The following is a 26281-nucleotide window of genomic DNA, read 5'->3' on the forward strand; positions in this document are numbered from 1 at the left end:
GATTACCAGAGGCTGACACGGGGTGCGGGGCAGTAAGAGGATGCTGTATGCCATATACATGAATACATTCACCACCACGAGGATAGTATCATGTCTATTAAATAGGTACAGATCTATATTAAGACCACTGTGATGAAAAAATGAAGAAGATGAGGCTACTGATGGTGTACCAGGACATTTGGGATTGAGAAGTAGATATGGCAGTCACGCAGGTGTGACTCTAACCCAAGAGAAAAGCAAACAGCATATAACAGGTTTCATGTATCCATTCAATAAATACTGTAAACCTAGTACATGTTACGCACTGTTCTAGGCTCAAGGGGATCCCGAACTGGAAAAACAAAATGAAACAAAACAAATACCTCTTTCTTCATGGAGCTTACATGCTAGTGAGCAAAGCATGTAATAAACAAATTAGTCAAGTGGTGATAAATGCTATGAGGAAAAATAAAGCAGGGCAGAGAAGGAGAGTGACATGCATGCTATTTAAGTAGGGTGAACTAGAAAAACCTCACTGAGGAGATGATATTTAAAAAGAGGTCTAAATGAACAAGGGAGAAAACCATGCTAGGTACGATATAGGGGAACTGCTTTCAAATAGAGACAATAGCAAAGGCAGAGATCTGAGACAGGGAAAAATTAAGAGTGTTATATCAAAGGACCACTAAGATTCCTCTGGACTGGAATCAGAATTACACACGGGCAATAATGATTCAGCAGGTTGACGTTGTGAAACACTTGCAGCAATTAGGTATGGGTCTCTCTCTGGGTTGAAACAATTATATATCTGGCCCTCTCACCTCTACACAACCCATGGAGCTTATCTAGTCATTACCTGATGAATATACTGCTTGTTATCTGCTTTTCCCCACTAGAATGTGGCTCCATGATGAGAGACCCTGGGCACAGGCATGAAACCATTGTCTGGAGAGTCATCTTTAGCTCCAGCTGGGATAGGATGATTCCTGGAGACAAAGCAGACTCCACAAGTCACTAATATTGAGGTTCCTGACACAGGGCACCTGTTTGGCTATTCCACCTCACCTAGCAGGGACAGGCTGAGTTTCTTCAGGTACCCCAGTTGGTTTAAGACAATGGTTCTCAATTGACACTAGTAGAATCAGTATCATCTGCGAACTGGTTAGAAATGCACATTATTGGGCCCTACTTGGGATCTACTGAATCAGAAACTCTGGGGGTGGTACACAGCAATGTGTTTTAACAAGCTATCAGGGTGAGTCTGACACAAGTCGAAGTTTGATAAGAATTGTTCTAAGCTGTGGAGGTCCAAGAACACCATCACTTGAAGAATGAATCTGTCAGCCTCAAAAGTCTGGATGGCTCTTGTGGGGTCACTCACACTAACTACAATCAACTTACTGAGAGAGACAGTTCAGGGAAGAGGTCACAGGAGATAAGATAATTCCCATTATAAGCTAAAGCTACCACTTTCAAGATTTGATTATGGCAGAGGTAAACAAACTTCAGCAGAGGAATGTAGCCTCAACCTTGAGCCAGATAAACTTTTTCTTTCCTTAAAAAAGTAAGCTTTTGGGGATATCAGAGAAGAGAAGACAAATAATTATTGTATAACACAATCCTGGGAGTCTTCCTCTTCAGATCTGCTAACCCCTAATCAAACACAATGTGGAAGCCTTAGCTGTTTAGCAAGTACATAGTCCATGGAATATACCTCTAGGCCCGTAAATACACGTCCCTGGGTAACTGAGAGGTAGTTTAACATGGGACCACCCAGAGAAGGGCGGTCCAAGTGTATATATACAAAATGATGGAAGATGAAAGAAGTGTTCCATAGATCTATTGATATCCTTGCAGACTTGACTGAAAGAAGAGCATTTGTAAGGTGATATTTCCCACTCAATGACCTTCCCAATTCAGTTGGCAATGTAAGAGCCCTGAAAATTTTAGCTCTAGGAGAAGACTCAAGTTCTGTGGAACTGATTCTGGAAGTCTGGGGTCAGGAGGTCAATGATGAATGGTGACTATGTTGAGATTAAGGCAATCTTGATAGAGGCAGAACTCCCATTGATTTTCCTTCAGCAAGGGTCCAGCTTCTTGGATTGCTACAACATAGCATATAGAGAGAGAATCTTGCCTCTGATGCAGAAGGCAAATACACCTGCTTGAAGGGAACTTGGATCATGGACAGCAATTGTAATCTCTACATTTCAGTTGCACTCACAATGTTGGGGTAACTGCATCCTTGTCTGCATAATTCACCTAGGTGTGAGTGTACAGAATACCCAGGTACAGAGAATCAGAAGGGCAGCAGGGGGCATGGGCAATGCTGGTGATAGCTGGCCTAGATGAAGTGAAGAATATGATAGTAAGGTCTTATCTTCCAGGGAGAAGCTGTGACACAAGAAGCAAATGGGTGAAGCACCACTCCTTTGGAATGCTTCCCCATTTTCAGGTCACTAGAAGTAGTCTTGAGAGTCACTAGTTACCTAGGCAGGTTGCCCATCATCGAAGTCTTTATATACAGGAGAGGCTTTATGTCTAGTGGGCAGCTGGATCTGCTGGATCAGAGCCTGTACCACAAAGGTGCCTGCTACCCCTGATCTTTTGTCCTGGAGGTAGTTGTCCCACACTCTTACCTATCTTGAAATGCTAATCACCTTTCTTTGCAAAGCCTAGGGGTCAGGACATAGGAGTAAAGGGTACAGCCTAGGTGACTCACACTCTTGCTACACCCCAGTGCAGGATCAAGTGGCTTTCTTATGTCAGGAGCTGATCCTCTATGGGCCACACACACACACAGCCTGCCTCATTATAGTACAGGCAGAGCTGCTTATACTGATAGGCAAGATGTCGGAAAAAACAACAGCTGCTTCCCTGCCAGGTATGAGACAAGAAAGAAATATATTCCATTTTTCTTAAGGACTAGAGCACAGAATCTCCATGTACAACTGCACTTAGAACAAGAAGCAGAATACCCTGGAGGGAGTCCCTGTGAATTTCTTGGGCTGGCAGAAGCAGAAAGACATCAGGCCAGGGTTTTTTTATGTTTGGGTACCAGTAGCTCTGTGCTCATCTCTGCTGTTTGATGACATGAGTTCCTCACCATTTCACTGGTGCCCTAGAGTGATGCATTGCCTAGAGGTAAGAAATGGAGCAAGGCAGTGGCATTCATCTCATCAGAGCAGATAACTACCCTTGTACCTCTCCAATCCATCCCCCACCCAGGAGCCAGAAACATGTTTTAAAAGGCAACATGATCCTATCATTCTTCAGTGATTTCCCAGAGCTCAGAAGTGTCAATAAGACCTAGAAGGCACTGCACAATCTGGCTCTTACACCATCTGTACAGTTCACTCTCCCGCTATTCCTCCCATCATCAAGTCACATTGGCCCATTCTACTCTTTCCTGTTTCATAGTCTATTGTCCCCTTTTCTGGAAAGCTCTTCTCTCTTTACCTAGTTAATGCATACTCATCCCTCAGGCCTTCCTGAGAAACATTTTTCTGACTTCTCAGGCCATATTACATCCCCTGTTTTATCCTCTGATTACATGGTATGATTTTCTTTCATTGCACTAGCACCATTCTAGTTAAATAACCATGTGTGTGATTGTGTGATTACTGTCTTAGTCCCATAAGACTATAAACTTCATGAGAGCAGACAACGTACCTGTTTTGTTTACTACTTTATTCCCAGTGCCAACTACAGTACCTGACATAGTATGTGCTCAACAAATTCTCTTGGAAGGAAGTCAAAGGAGGAGGAAGAGTAGGAGGGAGGAAGGAAGGGAAGAGGAAAGGATGAGGAAGGAAGCAGGGAGGCAGGCAGAAGAGGAGGAATGGAGACCTTATTGGTGCTGGGAAAATACTGGATTTCCTTTCTCCAGTAGGAAAGCTGAAAGGGTTTAGAGTGGCCACTTACCTGAGCCGCACAGACCGCAGGGTTTAAAGGCAGAAGTTGAACATCAGAATTTTGTCCATGAGACAATGCTGAGTTCAAACCACAGAAGCAGGTCCAAATGAGTCATCAGAGCAAAGGGAGTCTGAGGTGAGTATTAGGTACATCAGAGGAAAAGGAGAATCAAAAAAGCAGGAAAGATGAGGACAAATAAGAAATAATCTGTACAAAGTCAATAAACAATAGGAAAAAGCTATCAGCTGGGTTTATTTCTTGCTGCTTTCTATGCAGGGGCAAAGGAAGTCTGATTAAAGGGATGTAGACCACAAACAGTTGCAAAAGGAAGAAAAGAAAAAAAGAAAAGAAAAAAGGAAAGAAAAGAAGAAGGAAGGAAGGAAGGGAGGAAGGAAGGAAAAGCAAAGCTGGCTCTGAGCAGTCAGCTGGTTCTTCCCTTCTCTACATATCTATGACTTCCTATTTTGAACCAATTCAAAATTTTGAACCAAAGTTATTAAGTTCTTAACTTACACATTGTTCCATATTATCTCCCCTCCTTAATCATAAGATCCTAGGAAACAGGGAAAGTGTCTAGTTCATTTTCTCACTTCCTGGAGAGTCTAGTCCAATGATTTCAAATGTGAGTGCTCAAAAATATGGCTAAATACTGATATATATTTCATAAGTTCTAGGAATTGCTACTTTAATGAAATTATTAACTTTCCGAGGAAAACCTTTTAGTCCTGAGCTCCTTCTGAAAATATAAGAGAGTTGAGCTAAATAATCGCTAAGGTATTTCCAAACTGTACGCTACTGGGGCAATGGCAAGGATATGTCTTATAAGTATGTTTTATAACCTATCATTTCTAGTATATTATTAGGCAAATAGTGGGAACTCGATAAAGATTTGCAGTGAGGCCAGGTGCAGTGGCTCAAGCCTGTAATCCCAGCACTTTGGGAGGCCGAGACGGGCGGATCACGAGGTCGGGAGATCGAGACCATCCTGGCTAACATGGTGAAACCCCGTCTCTACTAAAAAATACAAAAAACTAGCTGGGCGAGGTGGCGGGCGTCTGTGGTCCCAGCTACTCGGAAGGCTGAGGCAGGAGAATGGGGTAAACCCGGGAGGCAGAGCTTGCAGTGAGCTGAGATCCGGCCACTGCACTCCAGCCTGGGTGACAGAGTGAGACTCCATCTCAAAAAAAAAAAAAAAAAAAAGATTTGCAGTGAATTGACTTCAATATAGATGTAATTGAGACGAAACATACAGATGTGTTTCTGAAGCTTCGTATAAATTGCTTGTGAATTGAACATTATTTAAAACATACATGAGAAACCTATTATTAAACGGTTTCCTAAGATGAAAATTTTTTACAATATTTGGAATCATTTTGTAAAATAGTAACTCATTTAGTCAATTTTTTTAAGTTTCACATATTTATATATCAAGGATGCTGACAATACGATAAACCAGATTAGTAGTTTACAGTTATGAGCCAACTGATTTAATATTTACCAAATTGTTATTCTTCATAGAGAGAAACGTCCGTTTCCCTACAGTTTCCCAGATGATCCATCCTCAACTCTCTCCCTTTTCTTTTTCCTTTCCCTCCCCATTTGTCTTTCTCTTTCTCTCTCTCTCTCTGTTTCACACACACACAGACTTTCCCCCGTGGGTCTTAACTTGTATTTCAGCTTTACTTTAGTAGCTCTACCCTGATTTATAACACTATGCATACAACTTTCACTTTCCCATATTCCTTTGCACATTTCTTGCTGTTTACCCACATGCCTCACCAGTTTTGAAAACAGGTATGCTTCTCACAGTGTCTGGATCATCCAAAGTATCTAGACTCTTCAAGGTGTCTGTCTTTGTTGGTGGCTTTGGTATGAGCATGCTGGAAGTAGAAGCTTCCCCAGCTGAGAAACAATAGCTTTAGGTCACCCTCAAGGTGGGATTCAGGGAAGGGAGTGTTTCTTACTCCCTTTCGTTTTTCCTATGACTCTGAGCTGTTCAGGGCTTTCTTTCCAAAAATTCAGTGAAAAATTAGAGAAGCGATGACTGTTCTCAACAACTTTCTTACCTCAAAAAGATTCCATTTCCTTGACATACATGGGGGAAAAACAGAACATATAACTAGATACTTTGAGGTGGGGTGGATGAGAAGGCCATTTTTCCTTAAGGCTTGATTTACTTGATAGTTTTGGAGTGTCAGTTATAATGACAATAAAGATTCCCACAGATGAGCCCACACTGGTCAAAGTAATTCACATAACAACACAGAAATCAATGACCAACTCATGGGGTAAATTTTGTTCCCCCCTCAACTCTCAAGTCCTCCTTATCTGCCTGGCGACTATCACAACAAACCAGGTCAAAATCTTACCTGGAAAACACATGACTCAGTGATCAATATTTTATCAAAGTGAGAATGTGATAAACTAGTCAGTTGACCCCTCAAATCCGTATTTACACTAGAAAGCTTCACACCCTATATTGAGACTTCTTGTGAGAGAACTCATTCTCTGTCACTGGAGTATGATCAGGAAACAATGGTACCTGTTCTCTGAGGAGTCCTGACTAACTGGCGAGATTGAATCACACACATGAAAAATTTCAGATGAAACTCGTCTTTATGCATGGCTGCCTCCTAGAAATAGAGACAGAGTTTAATCCAAACGAACAGAGCTGTGGAATAAGATGTCAATGACTGACATAGACCAGTTACGCTCATTACTACTAGGCCTTAGGACTTGACAATATAAAAGTATCAGCATATGAGGCAACACAAATAATCTACTTTGATGTATTTGACAGGGCAGGATCCCCTGAACTCAGTAAGCTTCTGAGAGTATCAGAAAGGCTGGGGGCCTCCACAAACTACCCTATTTCACGTCTGAGCTCAGACTGTGCCTGTTGCTGTCATCTGAGCGTAAAGGACCTACTAAGGGGGCATTTCTCTAAGACTTCTACAGGGCCTGGGTCCAGAGGCCTACCAAGCTGAGGTGCTTGACAAACAGCCTGAATGAACAAACATATTTCTTCCCATTATTTTCTTTTAGAAAGTATGGCAGATTCCAAGTTAATCAATGTGTCCCAGGAACAACAAAGCCCTTCAGAGGTCAGAGGTGATTCCTGGGTCCTTCTCTATCTCTACCCAGAAAAGCAGATCTCTAGTGGGCTCCCAAAAGCTTTCCTCACAGCTCTGCCTGTCTTTCAAATTCCTCCAGAGTTCTCGAAGTTTCTACATCTTGCCAGCGTCTAGCCTAATCCGTCCTCAAGATGCTTTTTTCTTTTTTTTTTTGTTTGCTGAATGGTCAATCAAGCATGAGGTGGTGCAGAGTATAGGACTGCAAGTTAAGAAACTTGTTTCCTAGTCTTAGATGGGCCGTGCACTTAAAACCCTTGGGAAATCCCTTCACTTCTCTGAACCTGGTAACACTAAAATATCTCCAATAATCTTTACAAGCACTAACGTTCTGTGATTCTCAATAAAACACAAGATAGCCTGAGATCGATTTAGATCTCAGGTCCCCATCTGTCGCGGGAAGCCACAGGTTTCCGCAGATTTAGGACCACAGCGAAAAGCTGCCATGGAAACTGGAACCCAAGCAAAACTCGCCGTGCGGAACCAGAAGGCGGCGAGTGAGGGAGCTGAGGGAACAGAGAAAAGCATAGGACGAAGGGCTCACTAACAGTATTCCGAGTACGAGAAAGCGAAAACGCCCAGACTGAAAAGGGTACTGAGAAATTACAACAAGTCTTAAACGCTCCCTTGGCTTCTCGGGCCTCGCCACACCGCGCAGGCGTCCCACTGGTCCTTAACTCTGTTCTTTGACCTCCTGCCCCAGCCCCCTCCTCTGCAGCCACCTAGCGGCTCTTCCGGTGCTGTGAAGGCGGTTCCGGTTCGCGGCGGTTCCCGGGTTTTGCGTTCCGCGCCCGGCCGGAAACTCCTTCGCATGGCAGCCGGTTCCGGTTCGGTGAGTGGCGGCGGGAAGCTGGGGGAGGGGTGAGGATGGAGGGAGCCTGGTCCAGGAGACTGTGTCGGACCCGATGCGCCGGCCCGGGTTGGACTGGGCGGAAGCGGGGAGCACTGTGGGGCCGGCGCCTTTTCCTCTGCCCCGCCCCCTGGGACCACCTCCCCTCCCCCCTGCTGTCCGGTGGCCGCGCTGTGGCCGCCGGTGGCCGTTAGGCTACCTGAGGCCGTTCCTTCTGGTCTCTCTCTCCTGGGCCGCGGAGAGGCCGTCTCCCTGCCGTTACAGCAGGCCCCATCCCAGCGCCCAGCGGTTCTTGGGAAAAGGCTGGTTGCGATTCCGGGGCTTTCCCGCCAGAGCAGGGTCTTCTCTAGGGAGAGCTGTTTTCACCGGGAAGCTTGGCTTTCTGTGGTACCGGCTTCATCTCCCGCCTTCCTTGAGACCCCAGTGATATTTCTCGACTACTTCTGCGTCTCACGTAAACATTTCTCCAACTCTCTTACTCTGTGGTATCTCCCTGAGATGTGATATCGCTAGTGCCACCACCAGAAAGAAACGTCTGGACCCTCCTGCTCAGGTTATGAAAATCCCCTTAACTGCCACAATTTGCTTACCTGGCTCATCGCCTCCTGGTAATTCCCTTGAACCGTCTCTTTCTTGGTGTACCCTAACGTGATCTCTGGATCGTTTCTCTTTCCTTGAGCTTGGTGATTTCTGTTTATCGGTGCCTGTGCAGTATTTCCACTATCTGGTTGGCAATAACTTGCTCCTTTATCACTTTCAAGTCAGCCTTGTTAAAGTCATTTTACTTCGTATTTGGTACACTTACTATATTTGGAGTGGTGGTGATTCTTGTAATATTCATATAAAGCCTTTTATCTACTACCAACTATTTGACTGAGGGTCTTTGTTATAACTGGTTATTCTGGATGGATTAGATCACATCATCTCCTAAATCTTTATTCTTCATAAAAATAATTTGTGTTAAGGACTCATGTTGAAATACAGATTGCCCTGACTTTGAAATTACAGTTACAATGCAACTTTAAGCATCTCTTTAAGCATGATCCCTTAACCTACTTCCAGTTTACACCTCCCCCCGCCCAACCACCCTTTATTTTTCCTCTCTAGTCCCTTTTAGGAAGGCTTTTTCATTTTTAACTGACTTCAATTAATTATCCCAACTGCAAAGATGGTCTTCATATCACTCATCTAATGAGTTGTCTAGAGGGAGTGGATGGATACAAAAACAGGTTCTACTACTTCTGCCTAAGGGAATGCAGTTTTTGACTATTGCTTTGGAACTCTGTCCTTTTCTTCCCAACTTCTACATCTTCTATCAGTTGTACCAGCTCTACTGTCTTGCTGTACCTGTTTATGGATCTGGCTTTCCCTACTAGACAGTGAGCTGCCCAGTGGCAGGGACCCTTTCTTAATGCACATAGTTGGTGCCCGGTAAATGAATGTGTATGAAAGAATTTGAATACTTAGGGTTTACGGCGTTAGAGTATTAAGGTGTTTAAGGTGTTAGAGTCTGATTGGGAGAGATTACATGTAAAAATAGAGGGGAAGAACCCTCAAACACATGACGATATAATACACACTATTGTACACATAATTGTTTTTCAGAACTTGGAAAAGGGCGATTTCACGTGATTGCTTTCACACCCTTCTTATAAATTGTTCTAACCACATCTTGGTCCTGGATAAAGCTAACATTGCGTGTCTCTGTCTCTCTCTCTCTCTCTTTCTCTCTCTCTATATCTATATATAGATATATATAGGTTAGGTGAAGTTATCTCTATCTATCTATCTATCTATATATTTTGAGACGTAGTCTCGCTCTGTCGTCCAGGCTGGAGGGCAGTGGCGTGATCTCGTATGCCAAGAAAACTTTAAGCAGCCTTCCTTTGTGTGACTTTCATTATTGTGACCACAAAGAATGCCTATATAGATATATATAGATCTAAATATATATATATAGAGAGAGAGAGAAAGACATAGAGATACAGATATAGATATAGATTTTGTTTTTTTTAGGCGGAGTCTTGCTCTGTCGCCCAAGCTGGAGTGCAATGGCGTGATCTCGGCTCACTGCAACCTCTGCCTCCCGGGTTCAAGCAATTCTCCTGCCTCAGCCTCCCGAGTAGCTGGGATTATAGGCACCTGCCACCACACCTGGCTAATTTTTGTATTTTTTGGTAGAGACAGGATTTCAACATGTTGGCCAGGCCGATCTCGAACTGCTGAACTTGTGATCCGCCCACCTCGGCCTCCCAAAGTGTTGGGATTACAGACGTGAGCCACCACGCCCGGCCTCAATATATATTTTCTAGTGACTTCCTCACAGCCCTAAACATTGTCTTTTTCCCCTCTTTGCGTATGTGTAAGGTTATAAATGTTTCACCGCAGTTGTGAAGACTGTGATCTTTTTTGTTCTTTCAGATTTCCCATTGCCTTGTGTTCTGCTACTAACCTGACTTCATCTGAATATTTGTAATGGCTTATGTTCTTTCAGTAAATTACATGACCAGTGTATACTAGGAAATGAATTATTAGAATCATTTTTTAAAAAAGAAAACATTTTTATAGTTGCATGAATTTGGTGGCATCAAGGTTCCAGATCCAGCATTTTCATGGAGAATCTTGGGGTGAAATATTCCTTTTCCCAATGTAACTGCAAGTGGCTAAAAGAATGTACCGTAAGCACCCTGAAGAAGCTGGATATATTTGTATTAAAATATAAATGTGGGGTTTTAATTATTTAAAATTATAAATCAGTGTGGATTCCCCAGGGTTAGTGAGGGATTACTTTTAAATTGCCAGTGCATATGAATCTTTGAGGGTGTGTTAAAGGATTTGAAGTTGTATGATGTTTGAAATGTGCCTTTGCCCTGGAATCAGGGTACATGGATTCTTGTCTTCTTTTTGCCCCATCTGTGTGATTTCAGGCAAGTCATTTAACCTCTCTGGATATAATCGGTAAAATTCTTTGAATTTCTAGCTTCCTTTTCTCTTCACATCTATCTCAACAAAATGCAAGGAAATTAACGTGGGATTATTCTTTTGGGCACCAAGCCTTTAAGTTGGCATTCTTCTTCATAATAATTTTTAAAAGGCTAGTAATGACAGTTATGAAGCAACTTTAAAATGTCAAAAAGATGTTGCTAATGTATTGGTTGATAAGATTTTTTTCCCCCTTAATCTGGAACCAAAGGGAGTCTACTCTATTAAAGAAGAAAGAAGGGGAAAAAATAACCTGAAGAATTTTTAGATAAAGAAGTCTTTTAAGTTGAGCATTTGGAAATACATTTGAAGCCTAAATCTAAGGCTTAAATTCTTTAGGGATCCTTCCTGGCAATACTAGGTAATCAGATAATTACTCTGCTTAGTCTGTAGCTCTGCCAAGAAAACTTTTTTTTTTTTTTTTTGAGACAGAGTCTAGCTGTGTCGCCCAGGCTGGAGGGCAGTGGCGTGATCGCATATGCCAAGAAAACTTTAAGTAGCCTTCTTTTGTGTGACTTTCATTATTGTGACCACAAAGAATGCCTGTTATCATCATCCAGCCTCATGAATACATTGAAGCCCTGGTATTGCTATGTGGTTGATGAAGTGCTTGATATTTTTAAAAATATGGTTATAAGATTATAAATATATATAGGTGTGACTATTACCATCCCTAGTAGCCTCCTCCTCTTGGAAATCTGCCAGGACCGTATGTGCCGAGGATATGTTTATTAACCTAGTTCCAAGCAGTTTGGTTGTGGTTTTTTTTGTTTTTGTTTTTTTTGAGACAGAGCCTTGCTCTGTTGCAGTGGCGTGATATTGGCTTACTGCAACCTCTGCTTGCTGGGTTCAAGCAATTCTCCTGTCTCAGCCTCCCGAGTAGCTGGGACTACAGGCACGCACCACCACACCTGGCTAATTGTTGTATTTTTAGTAGAGATGAGTTTTCACCATGTTGGCCAGGCTAGCCTCCAACTCCTGACCTCAAGTGATCCGCCCTCCTCGGCCTCCCAAAGTGCTGGGATTACAGGCGTGAGCCACCGTACCCCGCCAGCAGTTTGGTTTTTAACATCTTTATGGAAAAAGTGGATATATCAGAGGAGACAGTAATTTTTATATAGGCAAAGGGGCTTTGGTTTGTAGCAGTTTGATTGATGATGTTGGGGGAAGTACTTTGTACTCCTCCAGAGTAGTCCTTGATTGTCGTTAGAGTATCAGGCTGCTGAGTAAGAGATGGAAGAAAAGTCTTAATAGGACCATCACAAAGTCTGTCACTTGTTTGTGAAGTGATTTAGCATGAGGTAATAGAACAATGAGTTGGGAAGAATTTCTAGGTAATAATTTCGGTGTAGTTGCTGACATTATGACTTTATGCAAACCACTCAGTCTCTTAAGGGTTGGCGCTCCCAGCTTGCTTCTTGCTTTAATATTCTGTGATTCTGTGGGTAGTCTGTAATTGCTGTTTAATGTAGCGCAGGTTGCAGAAATGTTTGGAAGTACCTCAAGCTAGTTTTAGTTTTTACCCTTTTCGCATCAAGTCAACTCTTTACCACCTTAGATTTTTCTCCACTAAGAACACAAACAAATGTCACTTCTAGTGGCTGTACCTTCTAAAATTAAGTGAAGTAGGCGTTTCAGTATGTAATTGTTCTGTTTTGTGTCTTCTTTTATAGGACTTTGTATCTTTGCTAAAGTCAGTGATGTGAAAAGACTTGAAATGGGTAAGACTAACTAGTTGTTGAATGCTTTTAGCTACTCTCATTGGTTAAGCTGGAGTGAAAGAATGGGTTTTCCTAACATTTTCAGTATTTGTATCTTTGTGCTTAATAATAATTTTAAGAGAAATCTTAATCCTAATTTTGTAATACTATATGCCAAACATAAATATTATTATTATTATTTTTTGAAACGTAGTCTTGCTCTGTCACCCAGGCTGGAGTGCAGTGGCACCATCTCTGCTCACTACAGCCTGTGTCTCCTGGGTTTTAGCAATTCTCCTGCCTTAGCCTTCCAAGTAGCTGGGATTACAGGCATGTGCCACCATGTCCAGCTAATTTTCGTGTTTTTAATAGAGACAGGGTTTCGCCATGTTGGCTAGGCTGGTCTCAAACTCCTGACCTCAGGTGATCTGCCCACCTCGGCTTCCCAAAGTGCTGGGATTACAAGCATGAGCCACCGCGCCTGGCCCACATAATTATCTTTTGGTTAGAACGTTGTTTATGTACTCATTTAGGAGTATTATCTCATTGATTGTATTGTGTACTAGACCCTGTTCTAAGTATTTAAAATATATTAGTTCGTTTACTCCTAACCATCTTACAAGGGTACCTAATAGTACCTACCAAGTAGGTTACTATTATTATCCCTATTATATCACAAGGAAACTGAGACACAGAAATTAAGAAGCTTGCCTAGAGTCGTGTGCTATAACTGGCAGAGCCAGGATTTAAACCTAGGCACTCTGGTTCTAGAGTTTTCTAGAGTTCTTGTTCTTTTTTTTATTTTGAGACAGAGTCTCACTCTGTCACCCAGGCTAGAGTGTAGTGGTATGATCTCAACTCACTGCAACCTCTGCCTCCTGGGTTCAAGCAGTCCCTGTCTCAGCCTCCCAAGTAGCTGGGATTACAATCATGCGTGTGCCACCACATCCGGCTAATTTTTGTATTTTAGTAGAGATGGGATTTCACCATGTTGGCCAGTCTGGTCTTGAACTCCTGACCTCACATGATCTGCCTGCCTTGGCCTCCCGCAGTGCTGAGATTACAGGAGTGAGCCACCGTGCCCAGCCAAGAGTTCTTGTTCCTTAGTACTATGTTATACTGACTTCTAAATGACAATTTGATTAATGTAAATATTTTATTTCATTTAGCTAGTGTTACTGAGAATTGTGATTAGGACATTTTTCACTATTTCATTTATAGTACTTTATGTCTGTTAAGGCGATCAATATAAGATCAGGACTAGTAGCTAATTTAGAAATAAGTTGAAAAATCTATACACTTAGATTTTATAACATCCCTATGTTCCTTTTACATTCACATTAGCTTTCTCTCTATTCTGTGTTTTCCTTTTCCTTAGTCTGCCTTCTCCTTCCCTGTTCATTTGTTTCCATTTTCTCTCATTGCTGATACTAGTGTAAGTCATTGAATTCTGTTACCTTTATTGCTTCTATTCTAGCTCTTCTGTAGTAATAAAGTTATCAAAAATGGTTCAAAAGTAAAATTCTGCCCTAATATTATAGTTATTGAGCTGATACCTGTTAAGAGCAATATGAATAAAACTATGCTTTTAAAAAATTTCAGGCAGATTATTATTATTATTATTATTAGAGACAGAGTCTCACTCTCTTGCCTAAACTGGAGTGCAGTGGTGTTATCTTGGCTCACTCCATCCTCCGCCTCCTGGGTTCAAGCGATTCTCATGCTTCAGCCTCCCAAGTAGCTAGGATTACAGGCATGTGCCACTATGCCTGGTGTATTTTTAGTAGAGATGGGGTTTTGCCATGTTAGCCAGGCTGCTCTCAAACTCCTGGCCTCAAGTAAGTGATCCACCCACCTCAGCCTCCCAAAGTGCTGGGATTATAAGTGTGAGCCACCACACCTGGCAGGTGGATTACGTCTTAAAGCACTTTTTTGTGTTAAAACAGGAAATGAACCAATGTTAACAGTGTTTGTTACTGAATGGTGAATTTTTTGCCCCAATCTTTTATATTTAAATTTTTTTCTGTAGTTAAAATGTTTAAAAAGTTTATTTTGGGAGCATTTTTGTTTTTTGTTTGTGTTTTTCTTTGTTGTTCTCTGAGACAGGGTCTCACTCTGTCGCCCAGGCTGGAGTGCAGTGACTCTGTTATGGCTCACTGCAGCCTTGACCTCCCCACGCTTGGAGGATCCTCCCAGCTCAGCCTCCTGAGTAGCGGGGACTACAGGCATGCACCACCACGTCTGGCTAATGTTTTGTTTTGTTTTGTTTTTTAATAAAGACGAGATTTTGCCATATTGCCCAGGCTGGTCTCGAACTCCTGGGCTCAAGCCATCCATCTGCCTCAGCCTCCCAAAGTGCTAGTATTACAGGTGTGAGCCACCTTGCCTGGTCTTGTTATTTTTAAAGCTTTAAATTAAGCTGTTTTTATATGTGTACAAGTTTTGAATTGTTTTGGAATTAACTGAGGCCATCTACCAATGAGCCAATTTCTGCACATGGACCTCTTTTGACAATGATAATATGAGATTTTTGCCTTTTGTTAGCTATGAAAGAGGCATTTTATTTTATTGCAGAGTTGTTCTTCAAGTTCTTTTTTTGTCTTTTTTTGTTATTATTAGACACAGGGTTTCTCTCTGTCACCCAGGCTGGAGTACAGTGGTGTGATGATAGCTCACTGTAAATTTGAACTCATGGGCTCAAGGCAGTCTTCCTGCCTCAGCTTCCCAAGTAGTTGAGGCTACAGACACATGCCACATTAGCTGGCTAACTTTTTTTTTTTTTTTTTTGAGATGGAGTTTTGCTGTTGTTGCCCAGGCTGGAGTGCAATGGCACGATCTTGGCCCACTGCAACCTCTGCCTCCCGTGGTCAAGCAATACTCCTGCCTCCACCTTCTGAGTAGCAGGTACCCGCCACCATGCCTGGCTGATTTTTGTATTTTTAGTAGAGACGGGGTTTCACCATGTTGGCCAGGCTGGTCTCGAACTCCTGACCTCATGATCCACCCGCCTCGACCTCCCAAAGTGCTGGAATTACAGGTGTGAGCCACTGCACCTGGCCTGCTGGCTCATTTTTTAATTTTTTGTAGAGACAGGGTCTTGCTATGTTGCCTAGATAGGTCTTGAACTTCTGGCCTCAAAAAATCCTCCTGCCTCAGCCTGTCTGAGTGGTGGGATTACAGACTTGAGGCACTATGCCTGGGTGGGAATTGTTTTTATTAGGTGAAAAGATTGGTTCATAGGAAAAACATTGTTGAAGAATTATGTGATTTGAACTAATCCAGACTCTCTCCCTAGATGATATTGCTGATAGGATGAGGATGGATGCTGGAGAAGTGACTTTAGTGAACCACAACTCCTTATTCAAAACCCACCTCCTGCCACAAACAGGTTTTCCAGAGGACCAGCTTTCGCTTTCTGACCAGCAGGTTAGGAGGAATTTTCTTCCTTTAATTAACTAATTATTTGGGCTCCTCATACGTTTGCATCTTATGTAGTTTAAATACCACACTCAAAAATACAAGCATGGATATAAACTTTTCAGAATCAGTAATTTTAGTGTTTAGAATTCTGCTCTATATATTAAAATTAAGACAAGGAAGTTAAGACAAAATAGGCTATGTATGAGTTCTTTGAGAACAGTACCTTTTAGAAAACTCATTGTTCTTTGAATTTTAAAATTACTTATATGCAGATCGGTGTTCTTTTAAACTAGCGCTTAAAATTGCTGAGCATTAAATGGGGGAGAAAGGTGAAAATACAGAGCAGCTCTGAGATGTCTGTGCTTGGTTTTCAAGGTCTGGTTCAGGACCAACAGCATCAACATTACTTGGGAGCCTGATAGAAATGCAGACTCTCAGGCTTTACCTCATGTCACTGAATCAGAATTTATGTTTTAAAAACATCCTCATTTGATTTATATGCACATGAAAGTGTGGGGAGCACTATTAATAAAGCAGTCTTTTTCAATGGGAAAGCCATTAGTAATTTGGATGAGATCGTTCTTTGATGTGTGAATCTTTCCTAATAGGATATTTAGCATCTGTGAGCCCTAGGCACTAAATACCTGTAGCATCCACCTCCCCCCATAATCATTTTAATAGTTAATGTATGTCCACACATTTCCAGATATGTACCCAGGGTACAGCACCACCTCTGATTAAGAACTATCTCTGTAAAGTTATCAAAAGAACCAAAACCAGATTGATTTTTCTCAGCCTTTTTAATATGTTATAACTGGCCTTCAGACAGGATGTACTAAATACATATTTACCTTTTAGTGAACATTCTTTGAATTAAGTTGTATAACAGATATTTTGCCTGTTTTTTTCCTTGAAGCCTGAATTATTTCATTAGATTGTCTATGTGTTTTCCTTTCTTATTAGTATATAGTACTAATATGTATAACATGTAAATATAATTATATTGAGTTCTGAAATAGTCTTAGTTCTGCTATAGTCTTTATTTATTTAGAGATGTGGTCTCTCCATGTTGTCCATTGCTAGTCTTGAACTCCTGAGCTCAAGTGATCCTTCTGCCTCGGCTTTGCAAAGTGCTGAGATTATAGGCATGAGCCACTGCACCGGGCTTATAGTCTTGTTTATTTATTTTTCCTAATATATGCTTTTATTTTATTGTTAAAAAACGTGACATGGCCAGGCATGGTGGCTCACGCCTGTAATCCCAGCACTTTGGGAGGCCAAGGTGGGTGGATCACCTGAGGTCAGGAGTTCAAGACCAGCCTGGCCAACATGGTGAAACCCTGTCTCTACTAAAAATACAAAAATTAGCCAGGTGTGATGGCACGTAATCCCAGCTGTAATCCCAGCTACTCAGGATTCTGAGGTAGGAGAATCACTTGAACTCAGGAGGCAGAGGTTGCAATGAGTGGAGATCGTGTTAGTGCACTCCAGCCTGGGCAACAAGAGTGAGACTTTGTCTCAAAAAAAAAAAAATGTGACTTAAGAAAAATCTTCTGCTTTGTTTAGATTTTATCTTCCAGGCAAGGACATTTGGACCGATCTTTTACATGTTCCACAAGAAGTGCAGCTTATAATCCAAGCTATTATTCAGGTATGACACATTACTTGGAGTCAAGGGACTGTATACCTTTTGGATTTCTTTATAGCATATCGTTTGTTTATCATCTCCAAAAGTAAAGACATTGTCAAAAACAAGATGGTATTTTCTTCACTAAAACATCATTCGAATGGCTTTTCCTGTGTATGTGGTTGCTATGATACTTTACTGATTTTGTCTCATCCAAATACTAGTTTTCTAGTGGGAAAGTGTTTTGAGAATCTAATCTAACTGTCCATTATACCATTGTAAAAAGCAATACAACTTTGTTTTTGACTTTTTTGGGGGATATGTGTATGTGATGTGTGAAAAGGGTGTTTGTTTTTGCATTAATTTAAATCACAGAGCTAGTTTATTTCTGTTCTACTTGAAACCATGAAACCTGAAAATTTGTTTCTTCTTGAGCTTGTCCTTATTTCAGGGCAGGAAATGTTAACTGTGTGTTTCTGTCTAGCACCTGCCACAGCCATATGCTTGCATATTCAAGGGCTTGCCTGTTTAACTTGTGATCCATGACAGAAGTCAGCATTCTCTAGGCTGTTCTTATCCTGTGACCTGCCTGACTTATCTATCATCTGCCCTCTTGCTAGGGTTTGGACTTCCAAGGGTCTTCTGCCTCTGCCTTGAGAAACTAAGAGTTTTGTTGGTAAGCCTCTTGGCAGTAGGACTCAGGAAGATTACAGTAGTCTTCCCAGGTCTTTTTACTCTTCATGCTTCAGTCTTCTTGCCATACCACAATATGGGAATACTAATTATACCATTGAAACTGCCTCAAGAGGATTTTTTTTTTTTTTTTGACACGGAGTCTTCCTGTGTTGCCCAGGCTGAAGTTCAGTGGTTTGATCTTGGCTCACTGCAACCTCTGCCTCCTGGGTTCATGCAATTCTCCTGCCTTAACCTCCCTAGTAGCTGGGATTGCAGGCAGCCACCGCCACGCCCGGCTAAATTTTGTAATTTTAGTAGAGACAGGGTTTCACCATGTTGGCCAGGCTGGTCTCGCACTCTCGACCTCGAGTGATCCGCCTGGCTCTGCCTCCCAAAGTGATGGGATTACATGTGTGAGCCACTGTACCTGGCTGAATTTTTATAAGGATAAATTGGGATGATAAATATGGAATGCAGATAATAATTATTCTTGTTATTTGGCTTCCTTAGGATTCTTTGTCAGTGAGATCTCCTCCCTAAAAAGACGTTAGTATGATGCTTTTTTAGATTCATACTATATTTAAATGTGATTTAGGTGAGTCATACTTTATCTGCCCTGGGCACTGGACTTCCATAGTACGTGCATAATTTGTGTAGAAAAATCAATTTTCTCAAAACGTAACTCTACTACCATTGTTATTGAGAAGGCTTTTTGATGAACAGAGTCTGAAATCTGGTTTGATAGCTCAGTATTAATGACGGAGGAACAGTTGAATGGTTAATGAAATTAGATCATCGGTATTTCCATTTGAACTCAGGCTGTGTTTGCTTATAATTTCATATGCCAGTTTACCATTGAATAAAATCTCTGCTTTAAGTTAAAAACAATTACTTAATAATAAACAGCTATATAGAAAATTCTACTGAAAGTTCCCTTCTCATAACCCAATTCTAATGTTTTATTTTTATTTTATTTTATTTTGTTTTTTTTGAGATGGAGTCTCGCTCTGTTGTACAGGCTGGAGTGTAGTGGCGCGATCTCGACTCACTGCAACCTCCGCCTCCTGGGTTCAAGCAGTTCTTCTGCCTCAGCCTCCCGAGTAGCTGGGATTACAGGTGCCTGCCACCATGCCCGGCTAATTTTTGTACTTTTAGTAGAGATGGGGTTTCGCCATGTTGGCCAGGTGGTTTTTGAACTCCTGTTCAAATCACTCAGGTGATTCACCAGCCTCGGCCTCCCAAAGTGCTGGGATTATTGGCATGAGCCACTGCGCCTAGCCTATTTTTAATTTTTTTTGAGACAGAGTCTCACTCTGTCACCTGGGTTGGAGTGTGGTGATGTGGTCACGGCTCGCTGCAACTTCGACCTCCTAGGCTCATGTGATTCTCCTGCTTCAGTCTCCTGAGTAGTTGGGACTACAGGTACATGCCACCATGCCTGGCTAATGTTTTAAAAAATTATTTATAGAGATGAGGGTCTTGCTGTATTGCACAGACTGGTCTCAAACTCCTGGGCTCAAGTGATCCTTCTGCTTAGGCCTCCCAAAGTGCTGAGATTACAGGTGTGAACCACTGCACTCCATCTCATCCAACTCTTATTTAATTCAAGTCTGTGTAATCTCTTCTGATTATCTGTGTGTACATAACTCGTACATGTTGCATGATTTGACACACGTAATCTTTTTTAACTCAGTATTTTTATTTTAATTTTTTTTGAGACGGGCGGGTGGTCTCTGTTGCCCAGGCTGTAGTGCAGTGGCACAATGACAGCTCACTGCAATCTGAACCTCCTGGCTGTGATCCTCCCACCTCAGCCCCCTGAGTAGCTGGGACTACAGGTGCATACCACCATGTCTAGCTAATTTTTGTATTTTTTGGTAGAGACGGAGTTTCTCCATGTTGTCCAGACTAATAGTTTTAGTTTTTCATCTGTCGACGTGTTCTTTTTTAATCATTTTCTGCTCATTTCTAATTCATGAAATTGATACGCACATCCACAATCCCTTATGTGCAATTCCAAATCCAAAAACCTCTGAAAACCAAAAAATTTTTTCACAACTCATTTGGCTTCAAAACCTGACCTGAGGCTGGGTGCAACGGCTCAGGCCTGTAATCCCAACACTTTGGGAGGCCAAGGCGGGTGGATCACCGGAGGTCAGGCATTCGAGATCAGCCTGGCCAACATGGTGAAACCCTGTCTCTACTAAAAACGCAAAAATTAGCTGGGTGTATTGGAGGACACCTGTAATCCCAGCTACTTGGGAAGCTGAGGCAGAAGAATAGCTTGAACCCAGGAGGTGGGAGTTGCAGTGAGTGGAGACTGCGCCATTGCACTCCATCCTGGGCAACACAATAAGACTTCATCTCCAAAAAAAAAAAAAATACCTGACCTGAATTCATTCCTTGGCAAAATCTACTTGAACTGACACTAAGCTGTTTATATTTTTTCTTCTTTAAAATCTCTGTAAAAGTGAGTATTTTCACATTTTGCTGCAGATAACATGTTTGATTACAGAGTGCTGTTACAGATTATACTTGAAGGTGTTACCTAATACGCCAGGTTATCTTTCTAAAATTCCAAAAATTTTAAATTTGGATATAGAACTGGACGCAAGCATTTGATTTGGGATAATGGGCGTGTGCCTTCATTTGCTTCATTATTTGCCCTGTGGTTTAGGTGCACATTTACCCTTAACCATTTTCAGCTGTTGTTAATAACATGCCTTAAAAGCATTGGTATATAGAGCTTTTTTTCTTCTAAGTTTCAGTAAACCCTTGATACTCACAAAGAATATAACTAAGGTTATCTTAAGTTCTAATGTAATATTTGGCCAGATTCCTTGGCTTTCTACTCAGTTACATACTTGTTGAGAGTTATATTTTTCTTATGTTTATCCTCATACCACAAGTTGATTCCCATATCAACAGTCTTACACTAAAAGCTTCATGTCTCACTTGAGTACCTTTTTTTTGGAGAAGAAAATAATTACAACAGTTGCTATATATAGATGATGAATAGAGAATAACAATAGTGAATAATAAAGCCATACTGAAATGGGGATGCTAAATTACTCACAGCTTGAAGCAGAGTACTCAAATTGTGTCTAACAAATCTCATCTAGTCCCTGATCAAACAAGCTTATGGCATGTCACAGACATCAAAGGTCACTTTCTAAAAATCAGTATTTTCAATCTGTGAATGTCAGTGGTCTTATATATACTTTTTTCTTATAATGAAGTCTTTAATTAAAACCTACTTTTTACTGTGGACTTTAAAAAAACTTCTTCCTCTTTCCATACTCGTTCCAATTATGCTCTCTCCTCTGGATATACTCTTTTCTAATAATCCCCACATCGATTGCAGTGGTCATCACCTTCTGCCTTACCTCTTGATTGGGCTAGACACGGACCCTCAGTTTACCTGCCTTAATCTGCTGATCCTGATTTTACTGGTATTTGTCTTCTCTCTCACTCTGCTGTCTCCTCCTCCACCAGGATGAAAATGAGCAGGAAGGCCCAAACTTTAGGATCTAGGATCTGGAACTTCTCCTTTATTGCTTTATTGGATTGACATCTCTAGATCAAGCTTTTTAAAAAATCTACCTCTCAATCCACTTAAGATTAGAGTATTTAAAATTTTGATTTTTTTAAAACTAAAGTTTTAAAAACTTTGTTACAGTTTACTTTGTTACAGTAAAACTTTATACGCCTGTAATCCCAGCACTTTGGTAGGCCAAGGCGGGAGTATCACTTTCTCCCGAGTTTGAGACCAGCCCAGGCAACATACTGAGACCCTGTCTCTACAAAAATAAAAATAAATTACCTGGACTTGGTGACATGTACCTGTAGACCCAGCTACTGAGGAAGCTGAGGTGGGAGCATCACTTGAGCTTGGGAGGTCAAGGCTGCAGTAAGCTGTGATGGTGCCACTGGCACTCAGCATGAGGGACAGTGGGAGACCCTGTCTCAAGAAAAAGAAAAAGTTTAACCCTAAACAGAGAAAAGTAGGATGAAAAGAAATGATTTTGCTCATGCTTAGAATCATTATCAATGTCTTCTCTTTGGAAAATATGTTAAATTAGGTTACCAGAATGATACTTGGTAGGTAAGATTATTTAAACATCCTGCTATTATTTAACTAAAGTTAACAGGAACAACTGGTAGTTGCTTTCATAGTAAGTAGTTACCTGACACATTCCTTTTTTTGGGAGACAGAATCTCGCTCTGTTACCCAGGCTGGAGTGCAGTGGCATGCTCTTGGCTCACAGCAACCTCCATCTCCCGGGTTCAAGTGATTCTTATACCTCAGCCTCCCTAGTAACTGGGACGACAGGCGTGTGCCACCATGCCTGGCTAATTTTTTGTATTTTTAATAGAGACGAGTTTCACCATAGTGGCTAGGCTGATGTCGAACTCCTGGCCTCAGGTGATCCACCTGCCTTGGCCTCCCAAAGTGTTGGGATTACAGGCATGAACTACCACACCCAGTCTTGACACATTCTTTTTTAATATGAAGTTTATTATATTCATAAAAGTATTGCTTGTCCCTGCAGAAAATTTGTATAGAAAAGTAGAAAAATACCCATCATGGCCGGGCGCGGTGGCTCAAGCCTGTAATCCCAGCACTTTGGGAGGCCGAGACGGGCGAATCACGAGGTCAGGAGATCGAGACCATCCTGGCTAACATGGTGAAACCCTGTCTCTACTAAAAAATACAAAAAACTAGCCGGGCGAGGTGGCGGACGCCTGTAGTCCCAGCTACTCGGGAGGCTGAGGCAGGAGAATAGCTTAAACCCGGGAGGCGGAGCTTGCAGTGAGCTGAGATCCGGCCACTGCACTCCAGCCTGGGCGAAGAGCGAGACTCCGTCTCAAAAAAAATAAAAAAGAAAAATACCCATCACTCTATCATTAGAACATAACCACAACTGAATTTTTGGTGTATTTTCTCCTAGTTTTGTGTGTATGTATGTACACATAAAAGGTAATCTTTTTTGTGGTGTTTGTAACTCTGATTTCTTACAGAAATCAGTGATGACAGACTATCATGTTAAACTCTCACTATATGTGGCCAGGCACAGTGGCTCACCTGTGTTATTTCAGTACTTTGTCTTTGGGAGGCCCAGGTGGGAGTATCACGTAAGGCCAGGAGTTCGATTCTAGCCTGGGCAACACAGTGAAACCCTGCCTTTCCAAAAAAATAGAAAAATTAGGCATGTATGATGGTATGCACCTGTAATCCCAGCTACTTGGGAGACTGAGGCAGGAAGATTGCTTGAGCTTAGGAGTTTGAGGCTGCAGTGAGCTATGATTGTGCCACTACAGTCCAGCCTGGGCAACAGGGTGAGACCCTGCCTCAAAAACAAACAAAACAGTATCTGTAGTTTCCTCTTAGTCTGTCTCTAGCTTTGCTTGATCCCATCAGCAACAGAACACCATTCAGCGATTGATTTCATTAAGTCTAGTTGGAACCACCTTTTTCTGTTTAAGCAGACTGCTGCCTGATCTTCTGCTTTTCTCCTTGCATTTTGAAGCTGCCGTCTCTGTCACGTGCCATTGAGAATGCTACTCTGACTTATCCTTGATCTCAAATTTCACACGTGTTAGGGTAATTTGTATTTTTGACAGACCAATTCCTCAGACAGATATCTCTATTTAGATCATGCCCTAATCAAATTTTTGCCAAAACGTGTGAGAGACAAATATTTCTACTGTTATGACTTTAAACTTAAGTATAGTAATTTTCTAGTTTTTTACTAAGACTCATTTTCATTAGCCTCATGTTTCTGTCCTCAAAGTTATAGTAATAGATGCTAAGCATAGATATTGATTACAAAGGAACAAAGCTACACTTCATTTTGAAAGTAAATTAGCTTATTTTAATTATCAGACTAAGGTCACCAACTATTGAACTAATTAGTACTAATACCACCCCGACTGCTTCTTTTTTCCTGTCTTATTTGCCCTACATCCTGACATCTTGATTAGCTTACAGAAACACAAAATTATATTTTTGAAGGCTGCCTATTTGGATAGAGTATCAAAAGATACATTAAATATTTTTAATAGCATACATTTACAATATTGTGAAAAGTTCTATAGTAATATGCTTTAAAAGAATATCTTCAAAATAATGTCAGCACTAGAAAAAAATTCCAGAAGTAGAGAATTATTATTCTTATGTTTTCACTGGAGCTCCTTAGAGTTCCGTAACTTAATGTCTGAAGTTATTTTGAGGGAGCTGTTTTAAATTGTCCAATTCTGCAGATAGGGAGAGAAGGGTATAGAAATTATTCTACCACTCCTAGCTGAAACTTCAGGAGGTTTTTGATATCCCAGATTGTAATCCATAAGTTAGAAAATTCAAATAGTAAGTAATTCTCAATTAATCTGATTGTAGTGGCAAACATTGGAGTAATAATCTATTTGATTATGGCATTAAATGACTGAAGATTATTATACCAGAACCAGATATATATGATGGGTCATTCCTTGCCATAAGCCAGCCAGAATAAGCAGCAATTAGGTTATCTCTGCTCTTTGAGAGAGTACTTGAGTCTTGAACATGGTAACTAAAAAGAAGAAAGTGACACTAGCTGCTTAGTAAGCAATAACTGTTGTTCATTTGAATTACAATTCTCATTGGCCCCCCACCTGCTTTCTTACTGGTCTGGCCTACCTTCTTTCAGGCCCAGGCCTGGGAGTGCTTGCAAGATATAGTTGGGGTAAAATGTTGACTTTTGGTGGACACCACGGAGTCACATTGATGCAGATAAGGCACATGGCTGTGGCAGGATTCAGCTCCTTCATCAATTTTCAGGTTAGTATGGCTGAATCAATTATAGTTTGTAGAAGTTCCCCTACTGCAGACTTTACTGGCAGTTGAGACTGGGATCTTTCTTCCATGAGAGACATGGTGATATGCCACATTACTTTGGAATACAATAGTTGGTCATGGTTGCAGTCATAAGGAGAACCACCTGTAGAATTTGTTTAATTTATTCAAACTTTTATTTTTTTAGATAATCCTTCCTCAGACAGTTTTCTTGGCTCAGGCGACTTAAGAACCTTTGGCCAGAGTGCAAATGGCCAATGGAGAAATTCTACTCCATCATCAAGCTCATCTTTACAAAAATCAAGAAATAGCCGAAGTCTTTACCTCGAAACCCGAAAGACCTCAAGGTTGGTGTTTTGTCATCTTAGTTCTCAAGCCCTTCCTCAGATATAAAAGAAAGTGACTAAAAGGTAGATAGTTATTACATTGGGATTTTAAAAGAATAACACCATTTTTGGACTTTAAACCTTAAGAATATGAACAAATCCATTTTACATTTTCAACTTCTCATTTACTTAGTGCTGAATTTTGATGATAGCTAAATTTTACTGGAAGAGATAATTTTAAGTAAATCTTGGTGGATATGAGAATATTGGGACCCTTCAAGATCAGTATGGCTCTTGCAAATCTTAAAGTGAAAATCAGTCAATCTCTGCAATTTGAGCAGGAGAGAAACACATTTTACAGCTGTCATGTGAGCAGAGACCTGACTTAAACTAAAGCAATTCTCTACCTCATGACATTAGTCAAGTAGATCAAGCTACTTCTATATATTAGAAAATAAAGAGTCACAGGCCAGACACGGTGATTCATGCCTGTAATCTTAGTACTTTGGGAGGCCGAAGCAGGTGGATCCCCTGAGGTCAGGAGTTCCAGACTAGCTTGGCCAACATGGTGAAACCCCGTCTCCACTAAAAATACAAAAAAATTAGCCATGCATGGTGGTGTGTGCCTGTAGTCCCAGCTACTTGGGAGGCTGAGGCAGGAGAATTGCTTGAACCTGGGAGGCAGAAGTTGCAATGAGCTGAAATCATGCCACTGTAGCTGCAGCCTAGGCGTCAGACTGACCTCGTCTCAAAAAACAAAAAAGATAGTCATAGAGAACTTTATCCTAGTTAGTCCAACTTTATAAGCTCTACCTAACAAAACTTACATGGATTATTAAAGGCA

At 41.3% G+C, this 26281-nt stretch overlaps 2 protein-coding genes across 9 annotated transcripts in view; one reads left to right on the top strand and one right to left on the bottom strand.

Moving 5' to 3' along the window:
• PFKM (phosphofructokinase, muscle) overlaps positions 1-8738 on the bottom strand; it is a 47564-nt gene extending 38826 nt beyond the window's left edge. The window contains exons 1-3 of one of the 5 annotated variants that reach the window (XM_033222262.1): positions 7574-7769; positions 6437-6527; positions 5674-5796 (exon numbers count right to left, since the gene is read on the bottom strand). In XM_033222262.1, the coding sequence (XP_033078153.1) occupies positions 5674-5796; positions 6437-6518 (205 nt within the window). In that variant the 5' untranslated portion in view covers positions 6519-6527; positions 7574-7769. Of the gene's footprint in view, positions 1-5673; positions 5797-6436; positions 6528-7573; positions 7770-8465 lie in introns of those variants that run through there. The other 4 variants (XM_033222260.1, XM_033222263.1, XM_033222267.1 and 1 more) reach the window with 4 other exon arrangements.
• Positions 7582-26281, top strand: part of SENP1 (SUMO specific peptidase 1) — a 65071-nt gene continuing 46371 nt past the window's right edge. Inside the window, exons 1-5 of one of the 4 annotated variants that reach the window (XM_033222272.1) lie at positions 7582-7857; positions 12531-12578; positions 15853-15983; positions 17544-17628; positions 25299-25458. In XM_033222272.1, the coding sequence (XP_033078163.1) occupies positions 12575-12578; positions 15853-15983; positions 17544-17628; positions 25299-25458 (380 nt within the window). In that variant the 5' untranslated portion in view covers positions 7582-7857; positions 12531-12574. The other 3 variants (XM_033222271.1, XM_033222273.1, XM_033222274.1) reach the window with 3 other exon arrangements.

This window comes from Trachypithecus francoisi, unplaced genomic scaffold, assembly GCF_009764315.1.
Source record: "Trachypithecus francoisi isolate TF-2019V2 unplaced genomic scaffold, Tfra_2.0 Lachesis_group11, whole genome shotgun sequence".
Classification (NCBI taxonomy): Eukaryota; Metazoa; Chordata; class Mammalia; order Primates; family Cercopithecidae; genus Trachypithecus; species Trachypithecus francoisi.